Below are 17,796 nucleotides of genomic sequence, written 5' to 3'. Positions count from 1 at the left end.
ACTTTAAGGATACTGGTATTGGTACTTGTATTGTAATTTTTCGAGACAATACCCCTCCCCAAAAAAGAGTGACCTGATTGCTGAGAAACATTTTACCCAGGGACAGAGTTAAGGATCTTTTCTCTGTTTTTTTTACTTTCTCTCTTTCTTTATTGCTCGTTAGTGACCATGACTGTTGCAGTTGATCCTTTGTACATTTAACTCTCACACACAAAAGAGGCTGAATGAGAAAAAATATTGAAAAAGATGGAAGATGAAGTGAGGAAGCAGAGTCATTTCATAAGAACCTGGAGCTTGAATAGACTGCGTTGTGCTGATAGACCGAGTGAGCTGTCCTCAGCTACTGAAGGGTGTCGTCACACATATGTGTGTGTGACCTTGTAGGTTTCTATGAGGTGTTTGTATGCTTCATATGTCATTCTAACCCGATCATTTCAAATATGCATCTTCCAACCATCCAAAGACGTTTTTGTGGTATTTGATTAGTTTTATTTAAGTTCCTCTTGTAACTAGACCTTAGACCTTCTAAACCTTCCTCTTAAATTATATTTTGATCTCTGGTTGTAATGGAAGAAGCCTTGGGCAAGACAGACTGGAGATTTAAAAGTGCAGGAAATACAGTTTAGGGAATTAATGATAATTAATGGTTAATTATTAATGCTTAGTCCTGTTCCTGTGGCTCTGTAAAGTTTGTTTTAATATTAATATAAAACAGTTTGTTATGAAGTGGTAAAATGACAGTTGAAATGAATAATTTCAGTCATGGCTCCTCGGGGTTCTCTTTACTTCATCCCTTCTTTCTATTCTTACCCTCTTTTTCCTTTCACATCCTCTACTTTGTTCTTTCATCCCCCCGCCTCCCCTTCCTTCCTTCCTTCCTTCCTTCCTTCCTTCCTTTCTTCCTTCCTTCCTGTCGCCACCTTTCTCCATTCACCCATGTTTCCCGCTTCATTCTGCTACTCTCCCTTGTGGTTTATATTCTCCACTATTTCTCCACTTTTCCTCCCTCACCCCCTTTCTTCTGCTTTGCACGTCCTTCCTTGTGGCTCTATTATTCTTATCTGAATCAACCACACCCTGTCGTTCAACCCTTTTCACCATCTCTCTCTCCTTTATGTTGTCCTGATTTCTATCTTTCTAATCTCTCACCCTCCACCTCCCACACTAACACATCATATTCCACTTAACTCCCTCTCTTCACCACATACACCTTTTCCATCTCCCTCTTTCTGTTCATTTCTTGCCTTTCCCTCTCTTGTTCTCATCTTTCTAACCTTCCCTGCGCTTTTTTCTCCCTCTCTCCCACCGTACATCCGCTTAAATCCAGCCTTTCCTCTTCTCTCTCTGTCCCTCCTCCTGTTCCTTCCTTTCTCCCACTCCGTCTCTCAGTCAGAGAGACAGACAGACAGGAAGGAAGTGTGTAATGAAACAGCCATATCGAGCACACAGCCCAAATTGACCTGGAATGAATGGAGTCACTGATCAGCTCCAGCTAAAGCTGTGCAGATGAAGAAGTAGGGGGCTGGGAGAGAAAATGAAGCTGCCTGATGCAGTACACAATTTATACTATCAGACAGAATGAGTACACAACCATGTTTAATTTGTGTTTCTGTGAGTCAAAGTACACAATCAACAACACAATATGTGTGTTGGGAGCAGAAGTATAACTTCTTTCTGCTGCATGCTGTCTGAAATCTATACTTGGCAAAGTCCATGAATACAGTAAATTTCAGCTGAAGTAGGAAGCAAGCTGTATTCAAGAGAATTTCTCTGCCGTTTGAACAGAGAACTGAGAGGCAGACAGGCAAGGTAACAGCTAAAGAGACTGAAAATGAGAAAAAGCTCTGACAAACAGAAAGAGAGCGAATGATGTGATAAAGTCTCCCAAGGCACTTAAGTTGTTTTATGTTCCTTAATGTCCAGAATGTAAGATGATGTCATTCTGAGTGCATGCTGAGAAATAATTTCTTAAAAATACTTCAATGTGATTAAGTTTACGTAATACTCCACGCTAATCTGCTCATCCGCCACCACCAGCACACTACTGCTATTAATGAAAATGGACAGAGATAGACAGAGAATGGACACACCACTGGGATATCAAGCACTACTATTGTGTGTGTGTGTGTGTGTGTGTGTGTGTGTGTGTGTGTGTGTGTGTGTGTGTGTGTGTGTGTGTGCATGTGCACATGCACGTGTTTGACAGCTTGCCTGCCAGTGTGTGAGGTGATGTAGAAGCCCATTAGGGAATTGGTCCACATCTGGACAACCCTAGCTGTCCTCATGCGCGCACAAATGGAGCTGTAACAGACAATCAATTGTCAATTCCCTCCAAATAATTTAAGAGACCCGTTTTGATTTCTATGTGACCCACTCTTTTGCTTTGACCTCAGCCTTGAAACTCATTGTTTCAATAGATTCTCAACATATAAAGGTAGTTTTTTTTCTCAATGTCATCGATACAGCTGGACCAAACATGAGGTTTAAGTGAAGAACTAAATACAAGCCATCTTTAGAGATTCTACACATTCTATATTTTTCTTTATTTCTGTATCTCACCTCTTATTTTTCTATTTCTCCCTGCCACCCTCTTTTTTTTGTTCCTACCTTAACCATGAATGAGTGCTGTGTGTCGGTAACACTTCTTGTTTAGCCATTTATTCATTGTTTTTTTTTATTCATTATGAAGTAATAAAAGTGTCGGTAAGATGCAGCAAAAACCGCACTCCCTTTTGCACTTAAATTTGACAGCTGGCATTTATGTGATTAGTGTTTATAACCACTTTCATATCCACAAACCTGCTCGGACAAACACACACACAAAGGGGTGTGAGTGTGACAGCTTTGTGTGTTGGCAAACATGAGCTTAGCAGAGAAGAGCCTTTCAAGCAGGATTAAGCTGCAAAGTGTCAATGGAACAGACAACAAGGCCACTAGGAGATCACTTACACCGCAACAGTCGGTGTCGATGTGTATGGACAGTAGTATGTAAAGTAGTGTGGTAGATTAATGGCAAAAAGGAAACACACACACACACACACACACACACACACACACACACACACACACACACACACACACACACACACACACACACACTGTATGCACATTCACAAGTCTTCCCATAGACTACGGACTGTGGAGCCTCGGCACAGCCCTGGCAGCACCATCTGTTCCTGCTGAAATCAGCATAGCAGGACACACACACACACACACACACACACACACACACACACACACACACACACACACACACACACACACACACACACACACACACACACACACAACACACACAGTTGCAGCATGCTTCATTCTGGCATAGTGATAGTCTATTTATTCCCCACGCTGACGCAGGACAGTATTCAATTGTGTGTGTGTGTGTATGGCAGTTAAGTTTTCAGTTAAAAGTAAGGTAACCCATGAAGATGACAGGTGTGTCTGAGATGACTAATGCTAAGCTAATTTTAAGATGATGTGGTTGCAACATTATATTATGTAGCTAGATAACCCTAGTCAGTCAGCAGGAACTACACACACATTCTGCTTTTCTGCATTTTAATAATCGACCGAGGGGAGTTGCAAGCTCTTGTCAATGTTATCTATTTCCCTTCAAGAAGCAACATCAGCGTTTCCTCTGCTTTCTGCCATCTCATCAATACTCTGTGGTCTGACCTCCCCTGGCCTCCACCAGCACAGAACCATATTGTAGTACTATAAATCATATACAGGATAGTGGGGTTGTGTAGCTTACATTTTAGACTTAAATCTGATGATCACAGAAGACAAACGTGAAAATGTTACCTAAAAGGAGCTCATCAGCAGTCACGTATTCCGTTACTGGGTTCAACAAAGCTTGACCCACCTTGTCCTGCTGATGATATTGATTAGAATACCAATTTTAATCAATAAACCAAAGCATGGTCATTCATCCTAATTTTTTTTAAGCTTGTTTTCAAGCTACAGTTCTTTACACTATGCATAGTCTACAGTGTGTTTTGGTTTCTTTTTGAGGGTAGTGCTGATGCATTTTTTTGATGCAGGCTTTCAAAAGTAGTAAAGACATTTAAGAGGTCATAGCCATTGACGTGTTGAACACTGTTATTGTGGCAGAAGTTGACCTACATTTTTTAGTCATCACACTGAGCATCTTTTTGAATGGTCTTGGAAGGTCTTTTTTATAAAGTAAACATTGAAGCAGAAAAACGTGTTCATTTCATTTTTAAAGTTCCGAAAATAGAATAAAACCTGAAGGGGTAATGTAAGCATCTCATCGCAAAAGAAACCATAAAAAACGTTAACAAAAAACGATAACAATCATAACTTATACCAGACATACTGACACTAAAAGGATGAACGAGTCGTTAATAAAACAGCAGAAAAACATAAAAGAAGTAGGAGGGCTAAGATAAATTGTAACAGACCAGGTGCATAAGTTGAGATCAGTGGGGAAATCAGCAAGGTAGTCGGTATGAGAAGTAATTGCTTTTGTGTGTGTGTGTGTGTGTGTGTGTGTGTGTGTGTGTGTGTGTGTGTGTGTGTGTGTGTGTGTGTGTGTGTGTGTGTGTGTGTGTGTGTGTGTGTGTGTGTGTGTGTGTGTGTGTGTGTGTGTGTGTGTGTGTGTGTGTGTGTGTGTGTGTGTGTGTGTGTGTGTGTGTTCAGAGGAGTCCGTGAGTGTCAACTGTGAGGAGAGGAAACTCATGCTCACTGTTTAGTGAGACGGATCCATCCATCTATGTTATAATCTTTTGTTAGCTCCAGGATAACAAAAGGAAATGGCATTGTTTCTGAAAATATCAATAAATGAAACGCTTAGCAATTAAAGAAGTCTACTCTGCCATCGCATTTAACAAAAAAAAATACAGGATAAATGTCTTGAATATTTAACCAATTTTAATGTTAACATGTATGGAAATATTTCATTTGCATACCCCTTGACTCTCAGGTTTAAAACAGTTCCAGATTAGACAAATTAAAACCAGCAGAGCTCGACGTTCCGATGACTGGACTCGGGAGCCATAGTTTTAAATGAATGTCTGATGTTTCAATGGGCCAATGCCTGACAGTGATTTCAAGTTGCAATTGGCAGTTATTGTGCCTGTTGTCACACCTATTAATTAATCCTCATGCCAAGTGCTCAACTACTGCAGTCTTGTTGAGGAACGGACAGAGAAAAAAAAACCTTAAAAAAACCAAAACATAAATCAATAAGGGAGGAGCAAATTGGAGGAAGGAGAGAGAAATGGAGAGAGCTGGCAAAAGTAGCCATAGAGGAATATAAATTGTATACAGAGTGTACGTGCACAGTTTTTGGCTTCGAGAGAAACGCAACTAAGAATTAACAGGAATGAGGAAAGACAACAACACGCCTCCCCACCATCATCATCATGACGCACATGCAGTACATATCCGAGACCTTATCCCTGGTGTCCTTTGTTCTAATATCCTTAAAGCATGTGTCGATACTGCTGCATAGTTCTGCATTAATGAGACATAATGCAGGCAATATCCACAGCATGTCACTTCCTCCTGAGCATGCCTCACCGTGTAGGGTGTATGTTAAGAGAGGTGCATGAACGCTGATGATACCTTTTGAATAGGCCTGTGCGTTTTGGCTGTTGACTGTACGTTGTGGTGTATTTGTACAGGTGCAAATGTAGGAATTTGTTGGCAGGAATTTTTTTTTTTTTATTTGCAGTATTTAAGTTCAGTCTCAATATCTGTTAGACAGTTAACAAACTAGCTGCTTTCTCTTACTACAAACTCTTCTATTACATTCATATGTAATAGAATGTAATAATCCTGCAAATTTCCCCGCTGCGGGACTAATAAAGGATTATCTTATCTTATCTTATATCAAAGGAGCTTCTCACTACCACTCTCTGTTCCTTGCAGCCGACTGGTTAGCATTCCTTGTTTGTTTATTGCTACTGCCGGTTGGTTCATAACCCAAGGATTGGATTTCCATCCTTCTTTCATAAGAACAATCAATGGTTAGGGTTCTAATCAGTGTAGTTCCTCGTTCACAAAATGATTAAACTGCTAACCCGCACCCCTGACTTGAGAGGGCTAACAGTTTTTAAAAAGTCTTGCACTTCCTGATGCTACTTTAATATATGTTGTTTTTCATCGTTGCTCAGAGGAATTGCTTTGTTTCCATCACCTTAAATGGTCTTTTGAGCACATGGGTACATACACTTTGCCGTTGTGGCCACTGGCCAGGATGATCAGGGTAACGTCCTGTGGTTCAGGAGCGCCTAGCGCCTTAAATATGTATGAGGTGTTTGGAAGTGGCCTTTTCACCGCTACGGGCCAGGCATTCCACTTGATGACTGGCTGATTATTTCTGCAGTTCCGGTGCAAGCAATGCATGGCCTCCTCCACTATGTGAGCCAGTAAAGCCTTACAGTGAACTAGCAAAGGCTACCTTACACTGAGCTTATCTGAGCATTTCTTTGGACACTCAACGGAATACAGCCTCTTCCTTTGGCTGCAGGGCAAGCTTACTGTAGCCTCCACCGTGGCACCATTGGACCTAACCCTTAGATCTGGATAAATGGTCTCCACATACTGCACAATAAGTGTAACAAGAACAAGAGGGCTCAGAGTGTCCGTTTGCCTCCGGCCCTAAAACAATAAGAAGCACAATATATTTTACCAAGAGGATTCTTTCTCACTTTGAAGTGTCTCCCTGCTTCTGTTTGACTTAAATTTTCCTTGCGTTTAGCTTTCGTTATCCAGATATTCTGGCCATTTTCACTCCCTGGATATTGTTATTGTCTTTTTCTTCTCTCATGTCTTCTTATCTACAAAGGAAGTACATCCTTAATTCTAGGAAGGTACGAGAATGTAGCACTCTGTCGTAAATTGAAAGAAATGTAAGTTGTTTTCCGGGAAAGAAATCATTGTTTATTTCGGGAAAGGAAATCAGTTCATTATGGGAAAGAAAAGCTTTTACAACCCAAGATTCCACTGTATAACTGGCCTGTTTGGTATCACATTGTCAATAAGTTACATTGGTAGTTAATGAGGATGTTCAATGTGTGTTTGCCTACATGTAATCCATTTAGTTTTGTTGGCTTATTTGTTATAGTTGTGACAATATGTCATGATGAAATTAAATTGTTGCAGAAATCCTGCAACTGGCAAGTAGTCGTTGCTGCTCTTCTATGAGAATGGTAGCAACTCTTTTATCATAACTACTTTCTATCAGCATAACTGTGAGCCATTTTACTCTTGTCACAACAGCCCTGCCTTCTTCAGCCCAGATTTCATTGAAACTATTTCAGCTTCTATTTAAGGCATCCTGTTTGTAGGCTTGTCTGTTAAAGTCTGTTATACTTCAAACATCTTAACTGCTCTTTTGGCAGCACAGAAAAGATGAAAAGAAAGAGTGGAAATACGAAAATAGATGAAAAAAAGAAGTTCTTGAAAAGTTTTAGGAGAGATGAATAGTAAAGATTATGTGCGAAACGGACATGGAAAGAAAATACATGAGCGTCTGTAAAGAATCTTAATTTTCATCAAATTTCAGGATTTATTTTTACATTTTCATGAAAAACAGAGACCATATTCTTCTTAACCGTTTCCTTTGAACACATGGGAGCTTTTCTCTGCAATCAAAAAAAGGAGCTTTTGAAATGAGACTCTTTTTTTTTCTTTCCTACCTCTCCCTGTCTCAGCATGCCTCTCTCTTCCTGTAGCGCTGTCGATATTTCCCGACCGCTTGTCTCACCATCTGTGTCTGTCGTGCTTTCTCACCCCAGTAGATAAATAGACAGGAAAACAGGCAGCGCAGTCAGCTAGCACCTGTTTACACAACACATGCTCTTCACAACAGAGATGGTTAGAGAAAGGTGTACCTGAGCGTGATTCTGCATCCATTCTCTTTATTATCTGTCTCCTTCTCGTGTGTGTGTGTGTGTGTGTGTGTGTGTGTGCGTGCGTGTGTGTGCGTCCAACACATTACCACACACTTTTGTAGATGTTTTTCCAGATGCAAACATTATGGCACCAATAAACCTGGAGCCAGCCACACGCAAGTCAGTACTAATATAACACAGAGGCTACTCACACTCTCAAACAGCCTTTCAGGTGTGTGATGAATGTTTAAACATGATCATAAATAGCACTGGTGAGAAAAAGCATTCATGAGAGCAAAAATACTTTACCCAAGAATAAAAAGAGAAAAATCAACAGCTGAGATCTAAAATATCTTCAGAATAACTTTAACTGTCAGAAACATCAGCCATATTCACACCTGCTCAAGATTAGCTTCAGAGGTCTGCTTCTTTGGAGAGCATAAAGACGTCTTAACGGTCGAGTATGATATGTTACAACAGGAGAAGAGCTGGAATGAACCTAAAGAGCTGCAAGTAAGTAAGCTAATTACCTTATTTAGGGGTCCTTAGCACCTAATATCTGTCTTTTTAGTTCTTGTTAATGGGATATTCAGAAACGCCTTGAGCAAATTTCTTCAAATTATGCACAAACTTCCACTTGGACTAATGAACTAATTAACATTGGTGGTCAAAGGTCAAGGTTAATCTCTAAAGCAATCTATATGGTGAAGTTAATAGTGTCAATTAATAGAAGCTTGAGTTAAGACCACAAGATTAAAGTGTTGATAAGTCATATTTAGGTCGTTTGATGCTGAAATGATTTATAGATTAATTGATAAAATGATTGAGGGGAAATTATACACTGGCAACCTTGAGAATTAAATAATTTTTAGAATAAATTCATCAAGCAAAAATGCAAAACCAATCGCTGGTTTGAATGTGGATTTTGTTGCTTTTTTTTTTGTTTAGTATTTGGGTAAACTGAATATCTGAATATATATTTTGGGTTTCGGACAGTTAGATAAAACAAGTAATTTGAAGACATCACCGTGGGATTGGGCAAAACTCTGATAAACTTGAGAAAAAAAAAAGGTAAAGCGATGACTAGCAAGGTGGAAGAGAAATACATAGTGATGTAAGCTTGTATAAAGAAATCCTGTGGACTCTGTTTGTGTGAGATGATATCTTATTCCAAAAACTGTTGCAGAAAGCTTTTTCCAGGGACAGGGCCAAGGGCCTTTCTCTGTTATTATCACACTACAGATGTTTTTTATAGTAGATCATTAGTTTTGGGAGTTCTCCAAAACTCCCTAACACAAAAAGATACTAATTTGGTGTTTTGTAATTCATGAATTTCTAAAGCACCAGCACATTTTGCTTGTGGCTGTATTACATTCGTCCTCCAGCTACCCATGCATGTTACCAGCCGTTAATTTGAGATCCTTTCACTGGTGAAATAATGACAGTGTGTCTTGAATTTTGATATGGATGAAACACTTCCAACCGTGCCTTAATCATTGAACATCAGTCCACAGCATTTCACAGCGTGACGGCTGATTATCTGATTGCAATATTAAGCAAAACTCTAAAAGGGAATGCATTGTCAAAATAAGCTCGTCCTACACTAATTAGCACACTCTCTGGCTTTTGTCAATCCTGTCTCCATTCACTCGGTGTCTTCCCCTGCTCATCAAATTTCATGGTTATCAGATGAGAAAGGTGTAAATTGCTGCTCTGAGCCATCTCAGCAAATTCCCCAGCTCTGCCATCTCTCCTGTAGTGTGCAATCACTTCCCATCCCACGTTTCTTATCTTGTGCCTGAATCCTTTCATCTCTGTGGGGAAAATGGGATGTTATCACCAACTCTTGGCGCAGGAAGGACACAGCACAGGTGTGTGTTTCCTAATGCATAAACTTCTAGGAGAAATTTTTTCAATAACTATCGAACAAAATTGAGGCGATGGTGCCTGTGTGTGTGTGTGTGTGTGTGTGTGTGTGTGTGTGTGTGTGCGTGTGTGTGTGTGTGTGCGTGTGCGTGCACATGCTAATGTCGTTGAACCACCACCAGTGTTAATGAGACGGGGCCTCTGCCAGTTTCCCCAACCTTTCCTCTCTGCTTCTCTGGAGGAAAAACTTAAAATCCATCATTAATGTTGCAGCAGAATGGAAAAATAGAGAATGGATTCTGGTTGGAGGCGTAAAAATGAAATGGAGAGGGGATGCAGGGAGAAATGTAATAATTGGTCAGTTTGAGCCCAAGGAAGACAAAACCGCAAGAGGATTTATGAACAAGCAGGCAGTAACAATTTGTACAGGCGACAAGCAGCCCTGCATGTGAAAACATGGTCCTCTCAGTCGCCCTCGGCCCCAGACAGAGGAGACAGAGGAGGATGGGCACACTGTAGGCCACATATTGTCGATCTGAAGATCCAGAGCTTCATTTAAGCGTTGAATCAGACAACATTAGCATTCTATTTCTGTTCGATTATATTATTTACGGGTGTATTTTTATTTTTTTTATTCGTGTACACATGATTTTAATTAAAGAAAAATTAGAAGGAAAGTGCCATGAGAGAGAAACAAAGGGAGGGGAGTTGGTGTTGTTGTTTATCACGGAATTGTTCTGATAATGAGAATCGAATGGGGGGGCTGGCACGTTGTTATTATGCTTCTTGGCAGGGTGTCTGTGTCAGTGTTTGTGTGCGTGCACTATGATAATGTGCATACAATCCTAAGTGGCCTGGGCCATGCTGGAAGAGATCTTATCCCCCTCAGGCACAAAGTGTTGGCTGTAAGGTAACTGGCAAAACACAAGCACATAGACACTGACGCTGTCACTGCCAGGTGTGTCGAGGAGGTAACTGCCAGTGTGGCAGGCCGGTGGCTTAGAGAGGGAGACCTGGAGAGAAAATGAGGAAGCAGCCCCTGGTGGAGTCTGTTTGCCCGAGGGGGCCAGCTCAATATCTGCCACTCAGCGTGGTTTATCCAATGCCCCTCCGTCCACTTCGTATTCTCCTTATACTTGCCTCTTTTTGCCCGCTCTCCTATGTGCTCATGTTCATTCACATTTACGATTCCCTCCATTTTTCACTGACCTTTCTTTTACTACTCGGTGCATCTCTATCTTTCTCCTCTCTTGTTCTTGTTCTCCCTCGATCCCACTGAGCTTTCATTGAGAGGCTGCAGCTTCACCACAATTTATTCCCCCAGCAGGTCTACTCTACAGCAATCACATGTTTGTTTTATCTTTTCTGTCCCGTGACAGCATCCAGATAGAATCCTGGATGTATGTTCAGTAGTCTCAAGGTGATGAGATACTCATTAGAGACACTGTTTATTTATCAGGTAGAAAAATAACTGCTGTTGTATCTTGAGGAACTATCACCGTCAGAGATACAGTCTGGTGTCTGTAATGGACTGTAATAGATATATTATGTGGACTGTCTCTCTGGACAAGACAAGAAAAGACATGAATTCTTCACCTAGAGTTCTGGGAAACTGATGAGCATTTCTTTCATTTTCTGATATTTTCAAAGACAAACCAACTAGTAGATTAATGGAGAAAATAATCAGCAGATGAATGGATAATAATAATAATAATAATAAAACAATTTCTCATTATTGTCATTCTACATTCAGGTTTTTTTTCATTTTTAAATCGACAATTAATATTCAAAAAAGAAATTGTGTGTGTTTTTGTCCGTGTGTTTTGGAATTCATTCTGCTGCATTTTCCAACACCTGCTTAGACAGGCAACCCCTGAATCTGAAAGACCTTTGAGGGATCATCTCATACACTCTTTTGTGAACACATGCACAGCTCTATAAATGTCATTGCTCTGGTTTGAGTTTGACCAGATGTGTCTGTGTACTGTCAGTGGCGATACTGTTGACATTTCATGTTGTGAATAGGATCGGTGTGTATCTGTTCAGCTCGGCTCGCTCCGCACTGATAAATCTGGCCTGTGTTTTCATAGCAACACCAGATGTTTAGTTCAATTACGGAGCCCTAAGATGAGCTAAAGGTAGGAGTCATGGGTAGCTTGATTTAAGTTCAAGGTTGCAATAAATTTACGTTTTTATTAAATCATGAAGTAACGATAACAGTTGTGGAAAAACTATTAAGATTAATTGTTTTACTGGTGTTGAATAGATTATCTGTTTTGTTCTCTTTGTTAAATTGAGCCTTTTCTGTTTTCAGTATTATTTTACTCTCACCTCTGTTCACTGAAATGAATAAAAGCCAGGAAGGGATAAGGTTGGAACCATTACTGTCACACAAAGTAGTGGACCACTCTGTAGCACAGTGGTCCGGCCCTCGCCAAGCACCAAACATAGTAATTTCATGTCTAGCTCTGAGTTTTGTTACTCCCTTTCTGTCCCCTTTCTTCCTGTCACTCTCTCTACTGTTCATCAGGGAGTGATTCAGAAGCTCTTAACAGTAAAACCCAGTATTCTCCAGAAAAACATAATTTCTTTTCCACCATTTCATCAATTCTTCTTTTATAAAGTGGTAATGTCATAGTGCATTTGTGATGGCCATGGTGTGTGTCCGTGTGTGTGTGTGTGTGTGTGTGTATCTGTAAATATGTTTCTTTTTTCAGAAGAATAGAAGAAAGACTAGTTTACATGTTACTAGTGTGTGTGCGTGTAAATGGAGGAGGGTGTTTAAGGCTTAAGTGTGTAACCCAGTGTATAGAAACAAGAACATGTTTGTATTACATCCCCCTCCCTCAGACCCCTGCCAGCTCATGAAAAATCAATGAAGGCTTGTGTGTGTGTGTGTGTGTGTGTGTGTGTGTGTGTGTGTGTGTGTGTGTGTGTGTGTGTGTGTGTGTGTGTGTGTGTGTGTGTGTGTGTGTGTGTGTGTGTGTGTGTGTGTGTGTGTGTGTGTGTGTGTGTGTGTGTGTGTGTGTGTGTGTGTGTGTGTGTGTGTGTGTGTGTGTGTTTCCACATGTCTATCTCCACATGGGTTGATCAACCATTCTGTCAGATCTTTTACTCCCTGCTTAGAAACCATGTGAGAGTGAGAGACTAAATTGGGCGTTACAGGGGAAATGAAGGTACGGGTGGAATTGGGTTCTGCAGGGTTAGACAGATGCTGGTTAAATGTGATGGGGGTTGATGCTGGTTAGAGATGGATCATGCTACTGACTTCGTTTCATCTGTTTTATTTTGTTATGTATAATATCAACATTTCTTTTTTTGTGTTTTTATCTGTAAGTGAAGTAAAAGCATTACAATTTCCCCCTTGACTGTAGTTGTTGAGTCACAAATCAACCTTTCATCCTTTTTTTCCTTCCTCTCTCTGTTCCTCCGTCCCTTTTAGAAGCACAACCTCTCGTAGAGTGGTGGTCAGAGTGACAGAGGAGCACATGAGGAGCGGAAACGGCGTGACTGCAACATCCTGACCGGTAACCTTGCTTCTGCCCCCCCACCACGAGCACACCAACTCCAGATTCGGGGCGTCAGAAGGAAGGAAACGTGCGACCACTCCTCCTGCAGGCATGGTAATACACTGTGCGTGTGTGTGCGCGTGCGTATGCCTGCGTTGTGTTTGCTTGGGTGCTGGTGAATTATCCACGTTAGAGTAAGGAAAGACTCTCCAGACTAGAGGGTGTAGGAGTTCAAGCTGATAAGAGATTGTGCAGATAGGATTGTGTAGCTTGGATACATGCTAACATTGGGGAAAGAGGAGAAGGAGAAGACAGAGCACTGAAAGAGATAGAGGAGGTGAAGAAAATGTAGAACAATGAAAGGAAACAGAAGAAGATGGTGTTGTTAAACAGAAAGAAGAAAAAAAAAAAAAAAAAAAAAAAAACACAATCAGTCTAATTACATTTTTCTACTTTTTTTTTTATCCAAAGTCAATGATTTAGCTCTCCTCCATAGGCTTATATTCCTATAGTTGAATAATTAGTAATTGTGCAAGGAAAGAATGTGTCAAATCCTTTATTTGTTGAGAAAATTAAAGAAATGAGGTTTGTTCCTTTGCACAAGAGACGCGTTACGGGAGGAAGAAGATGCAGAAAAAGAGCAAGTGTGTTAAGGAGGAGGAGAGGGCGTCTCAAAAGATCAAAGAGAGCAGCGGAGAGGGGAAACGACAAGTGGGGGGGGCAGATAAGACCATAAAAACATAACTGACGGACAGAAACATGATGGATGAAAAACGCAAAGGATATGGGAAGCAAAAAGAGACGCATGGGGGAGAGAAGTGAGGTGTGAGAGGAGGAGAGAGAGACGAGGGATTGATTAATGCTCTTGGCCTGTGACAGTGGGAGCTTTTCCCTGAGGGCTGAGTAGAGTAAAAGATGAATTATTAAAAACTAGAACAAGAGGAGGAAGGAGGAAAAAATGAGTGTAAAAAAAGGAAGAGAGTGGAAGAGTGGTTTACAGGGGAGAGGGCAAGAATGGAGGGGGGAGGAAAGGGGAGAAAAAATGAATGATTGAGAGAAAGCAAGATGTTGCTGATGGTGCTGGGGTTGGACACCGCACAAGAGGGCACATGGTTGAGCTCATAAATAACCAAGGGTAATGAGACTAGTGTGTGTGTGTGTGTGTGCGTGTGCGTGTGCGCAGCTCGCAAACACAGTAGTGTGATTAGTCTTGAGTTATGGTGATGCAGCAAATACTGTGAGTGACCTTGGCGAGGGTGTCACCGCACAATCCACCAAAACAGCTTCTTTATTGACTTTCCTCTGAGCTTTCTGCATTTAATGAATTCACATTCCCACAGCGCTATTCTGCGTCTTCATTTCCTCCCTGCGCACACACGTATACACACACATTTCTGGCTTGATTATTTGGTATCTGTCCGGCATGTTGTATAGCTCCGTCCTTGTACATGTCATCGTTAGTTTTGTGGTTTCAGTTTCGCTTTTCATATCATGTTGAATGTAAAAAAAAACCTCCCGACTTTGCAGCATCTTTGATGAACAATTAGTAAAAGACCTTGCCTTAAAAACCAAACAAAAAAATCCCACAAGGTTTTAAAAGCTTTTGTCGAAACAGGGAACATTTTCCAGTTCTTCTCTATGACATTTTTTTATGTTTATTTTTTTGTGTTCTAGTATTTCCCTCCTGTACACATGGTCGTACTCAATACTGTAATAGAATACCTAGAAACAGTGTCAACTCATTGGCTTTTAGCGCTCCGGTCATAATATTTCATAGGCAGACCATAAACCCTTTAAAACCATGCGGACACATTGAAGGGGGCAAAAGGCTTAGAAAGAAAACTCTCTTCCTTTAGTGCAAAGGAGGCTGGGTACTGGCTTGTTTATAAGCTTGATTGATGACAGCACATTTTAGATGAATGACGTCCCTGCTGAAACATGACTGGGTATTTTGCAGACGCTGATGACTATGTATTGCCCTGTATGACGTTTTTTCTACTTTTCCATGTATTCTTTTTTCATCACATGTTTATCAGGACAGTTGAGAGGTCCATTTTGACATGGACAGCCTGTTTTGCGGCTGGATTTTTGTTTGTGTGGGTGTGGGTGTGTGTGTGTGTGTGTGTGTGTGGGTGTGGGTGTGTGTGACGTGGTAATTAGAGAGAGAGAGAGAGAGAGACCCCCCAATAAAACAGGATAGCAGAGTGTGTCGGGCCGGCAGAGTGCAGATAAATCACAGGATGAATTTTTAATGCAATCTCCCCGAGGCTGCTGGATGTTACAGAGAAGGCGCTGAGTTTTATTTGTATGTGTGTTGCTTGTTCCATCACTCTCAGCCTGTCTTGTGATGGTTTTTGAAGGTTTTTGATTTTTTTTTTCTTCTCTCCTTCAACTTGACTTGCTTTCATGTTAGGCTAAAGAGGCGTGACATTTTCTCTGATAAAGTTTTGCGTGGTATTCGTGGGTGGTGATTTGTTTTTCTGGGTTTGCAGTGTATTTTTACAATGAGGATGTGTTGACGGCTTCAGTGCAAACAAACGATTGTGTCTGCTGCTGGCTAAAAATATCAGAATCCAGTTGTCTTTTGTCTCCCTGCATCTCCGTCTGTCGATCTCTGAGCTTTGGTGGTTTGTTTACTTTTCGGAGGCTTTCTCTGTCATCCTCTTCTCTCCCTCATCTCTCAGTCTCTCTTCACAACTACCTCATGGTGTGTGTGTTGTCTTCCTAGCACCCGGCTTGCACTTTAGGCACATGACTTATTAAAAACAAGATCACATAAACACCTCAGATGATGCACTCCACACACACACACACACACACACACACACACACACACACACACACACACACACACACACACACACACACACACACACACACACACACACACACACATAGAGTACAATGTTTCTATATGGTGCTCTAAAAATAAAAGATTTTTTGTAGACAGAAAAAAAACCGGTATGAAATCCAATCACAGCTGCTTTTGTTCCAGTGAGTCTTGTCCTTGGCTTTGGGTCAGGTAATTTATAGCAGATGGCCACACACAGAGAGAGAGAGAGAGAGGATGACACAGGAAGAGACTGAAAGAGACAGGCAGTGATGGAGAGGTGAATCACTGCATTCTGCTGCTTCTAAAGGGACGACTATCCGGGTGCTTGTCTAACCACAACACCTTCAACTGAAATGCTTTTATTTCAGGGCATAAAGCACATAATGAGGGTGGGGGTGATGAATGAAAGTGATGGAAGTAATGTATGTAAGACACTGTGTGTAAATCATTCTATGGGTTTAATGTGCACGTGTCATTCATAGTTTTCATTTTTAGTGACGAATATGTTGGATTTATTTTTGCCATGACAAGTTCAGGGCTTGTGCGTGCGTGTGTGTGTGTGTGTGTGTGTGTGTGTGTGTGTGTGTGTGTGTGTGTGTGTGTGTGTGTGTGTGCACTTGAGTTTAGTACACAGCAAGTTGTAAATGCTGCGTAATGTGATTATGTAACATGGGCCTGCCAGCCGGTCGGCTCCGCTGAACCATGAAATGGGGTGTAATTGGTGAATGTGTGGTCTAAAAGCACTATGTAACAATGGCATTCGAATGTATACACACAAGGCACAGTGCATGGTGGGTACTGGTGGCTTGCAGACAGCTGGGATTTAAAGGTGGAACAAGTGCATTTCCGTTTCACAAGCAACAGATTTATTATACAATTTTAGAGATTCTGTATTCTTCCCATTTGGCTTTTCACAAAGTTGTCAGTTGTTTTGGGTGTCTGAGCTTTATTAAAACAATCAGCTTTGGAGCTAGATGTTGAATTTATGCATTAAACGCTGAAAATACACAATCTCACCTGGCTTGTACACTACCATGCCAAAATGTAGATCCATGCCCACGTCTTCATTCAACAATGAGGTAAAATAATGTATAACCTTTAATTACTTAATAATGAAATACATCATTACTACATATTCCCATTATAAAATCATTAACAACACTTATTCACTGATTCAGAAGGAAAAACAAGATATAAAACAGCTTGTTGTAAAGTTAGATTTTTATCTTTTTCTTTCGGAGTAAATGTGTCAACCAGTAAGGTAATTACTGGGGGACATTTTATCTTGGGACATGTTGAAGGATAACTCCGGTGTTGTGTTCATTTAAATGATTTGGTCATTGTTTAAACAATATTGCTTTTATTGGGAAACATGAGCAGTGAGACAATCGGATAATCAAGTTTAAACAAAATTCCAATTTAGAAGAATATTTCTGACATGTTGGATAATATGGATAAACTGTCGGCTTGTTTACAACTTGTCTGATACTCTTTAATGCTTGTGTGTCTCTCCCTTGCACACTTTGTTGTGGTGATATTGCCCAGTTACATTTTTTACAGCCAGTCAACAATGTTATCAAAACTTAATTTGAGACTGATCCTAATTCAAGATATCAGACTGGCACATACAGACAGCTACTTAGCAAAACGGCAAAGCTGCGCCATTTTTTGAGAGAGGGAAAACCAAAGATCCTATAGATCAATCAGTCTATGCAATTTGATGTAT

General features: G+C 40.7%; 1 protein-coding gene across 6 annotated transcripts in view; it reads left to right on the top strand.

Annotated features, from left to right (window-relative positions):
• Nucleotides 1–17,796, top strand: part of strbp (spermatid perinuclear RNA binding protein) — a 74,214-nt gene that overhangs the window by 29,761 nt on the left and 26,657 nt on the right. For all 6 annotated transcript variants that reach the window (XM_054612041.1, XM_054612038.1, XM_054612036.1 and 3 more), the window contains one exon: nucleotides 13,171–13,351. In XM_054612041.1, the coding sequence (XP_054468016.1) occupies nucleotides 13,349–13,351 (3 nt within the window). In that variant the 5' untranslated portion in view covers nucleotides 13,171–13,348. The remainder of the gene's footprint in view (nucleotides 1–13,170; nucleotides 13,352–17,796) is intronic.

This window comes from Anoplopoma fimbria, chromosome 14 (assembly GCF_027596085.1).
Source record: "Anoplopoma fimbria isolate UVic2021 breed Golden Eagle Sablefish chromosome 14, Afim_UVic_2022, whole genome shotgun sequence".
NCBI classification, from domain to species: domain Eukaryota; kingdom Metazoa; phylum Chordata; class Actinopteri; order Perciformes; family Anoplopomatidae; genus Anoplopoma; species Anoplopoma fimbria.
Note: the sequence above shows the minus strand (reverse complement) of the source record. Positions and strands in the feature narration are given on the sequence as shown.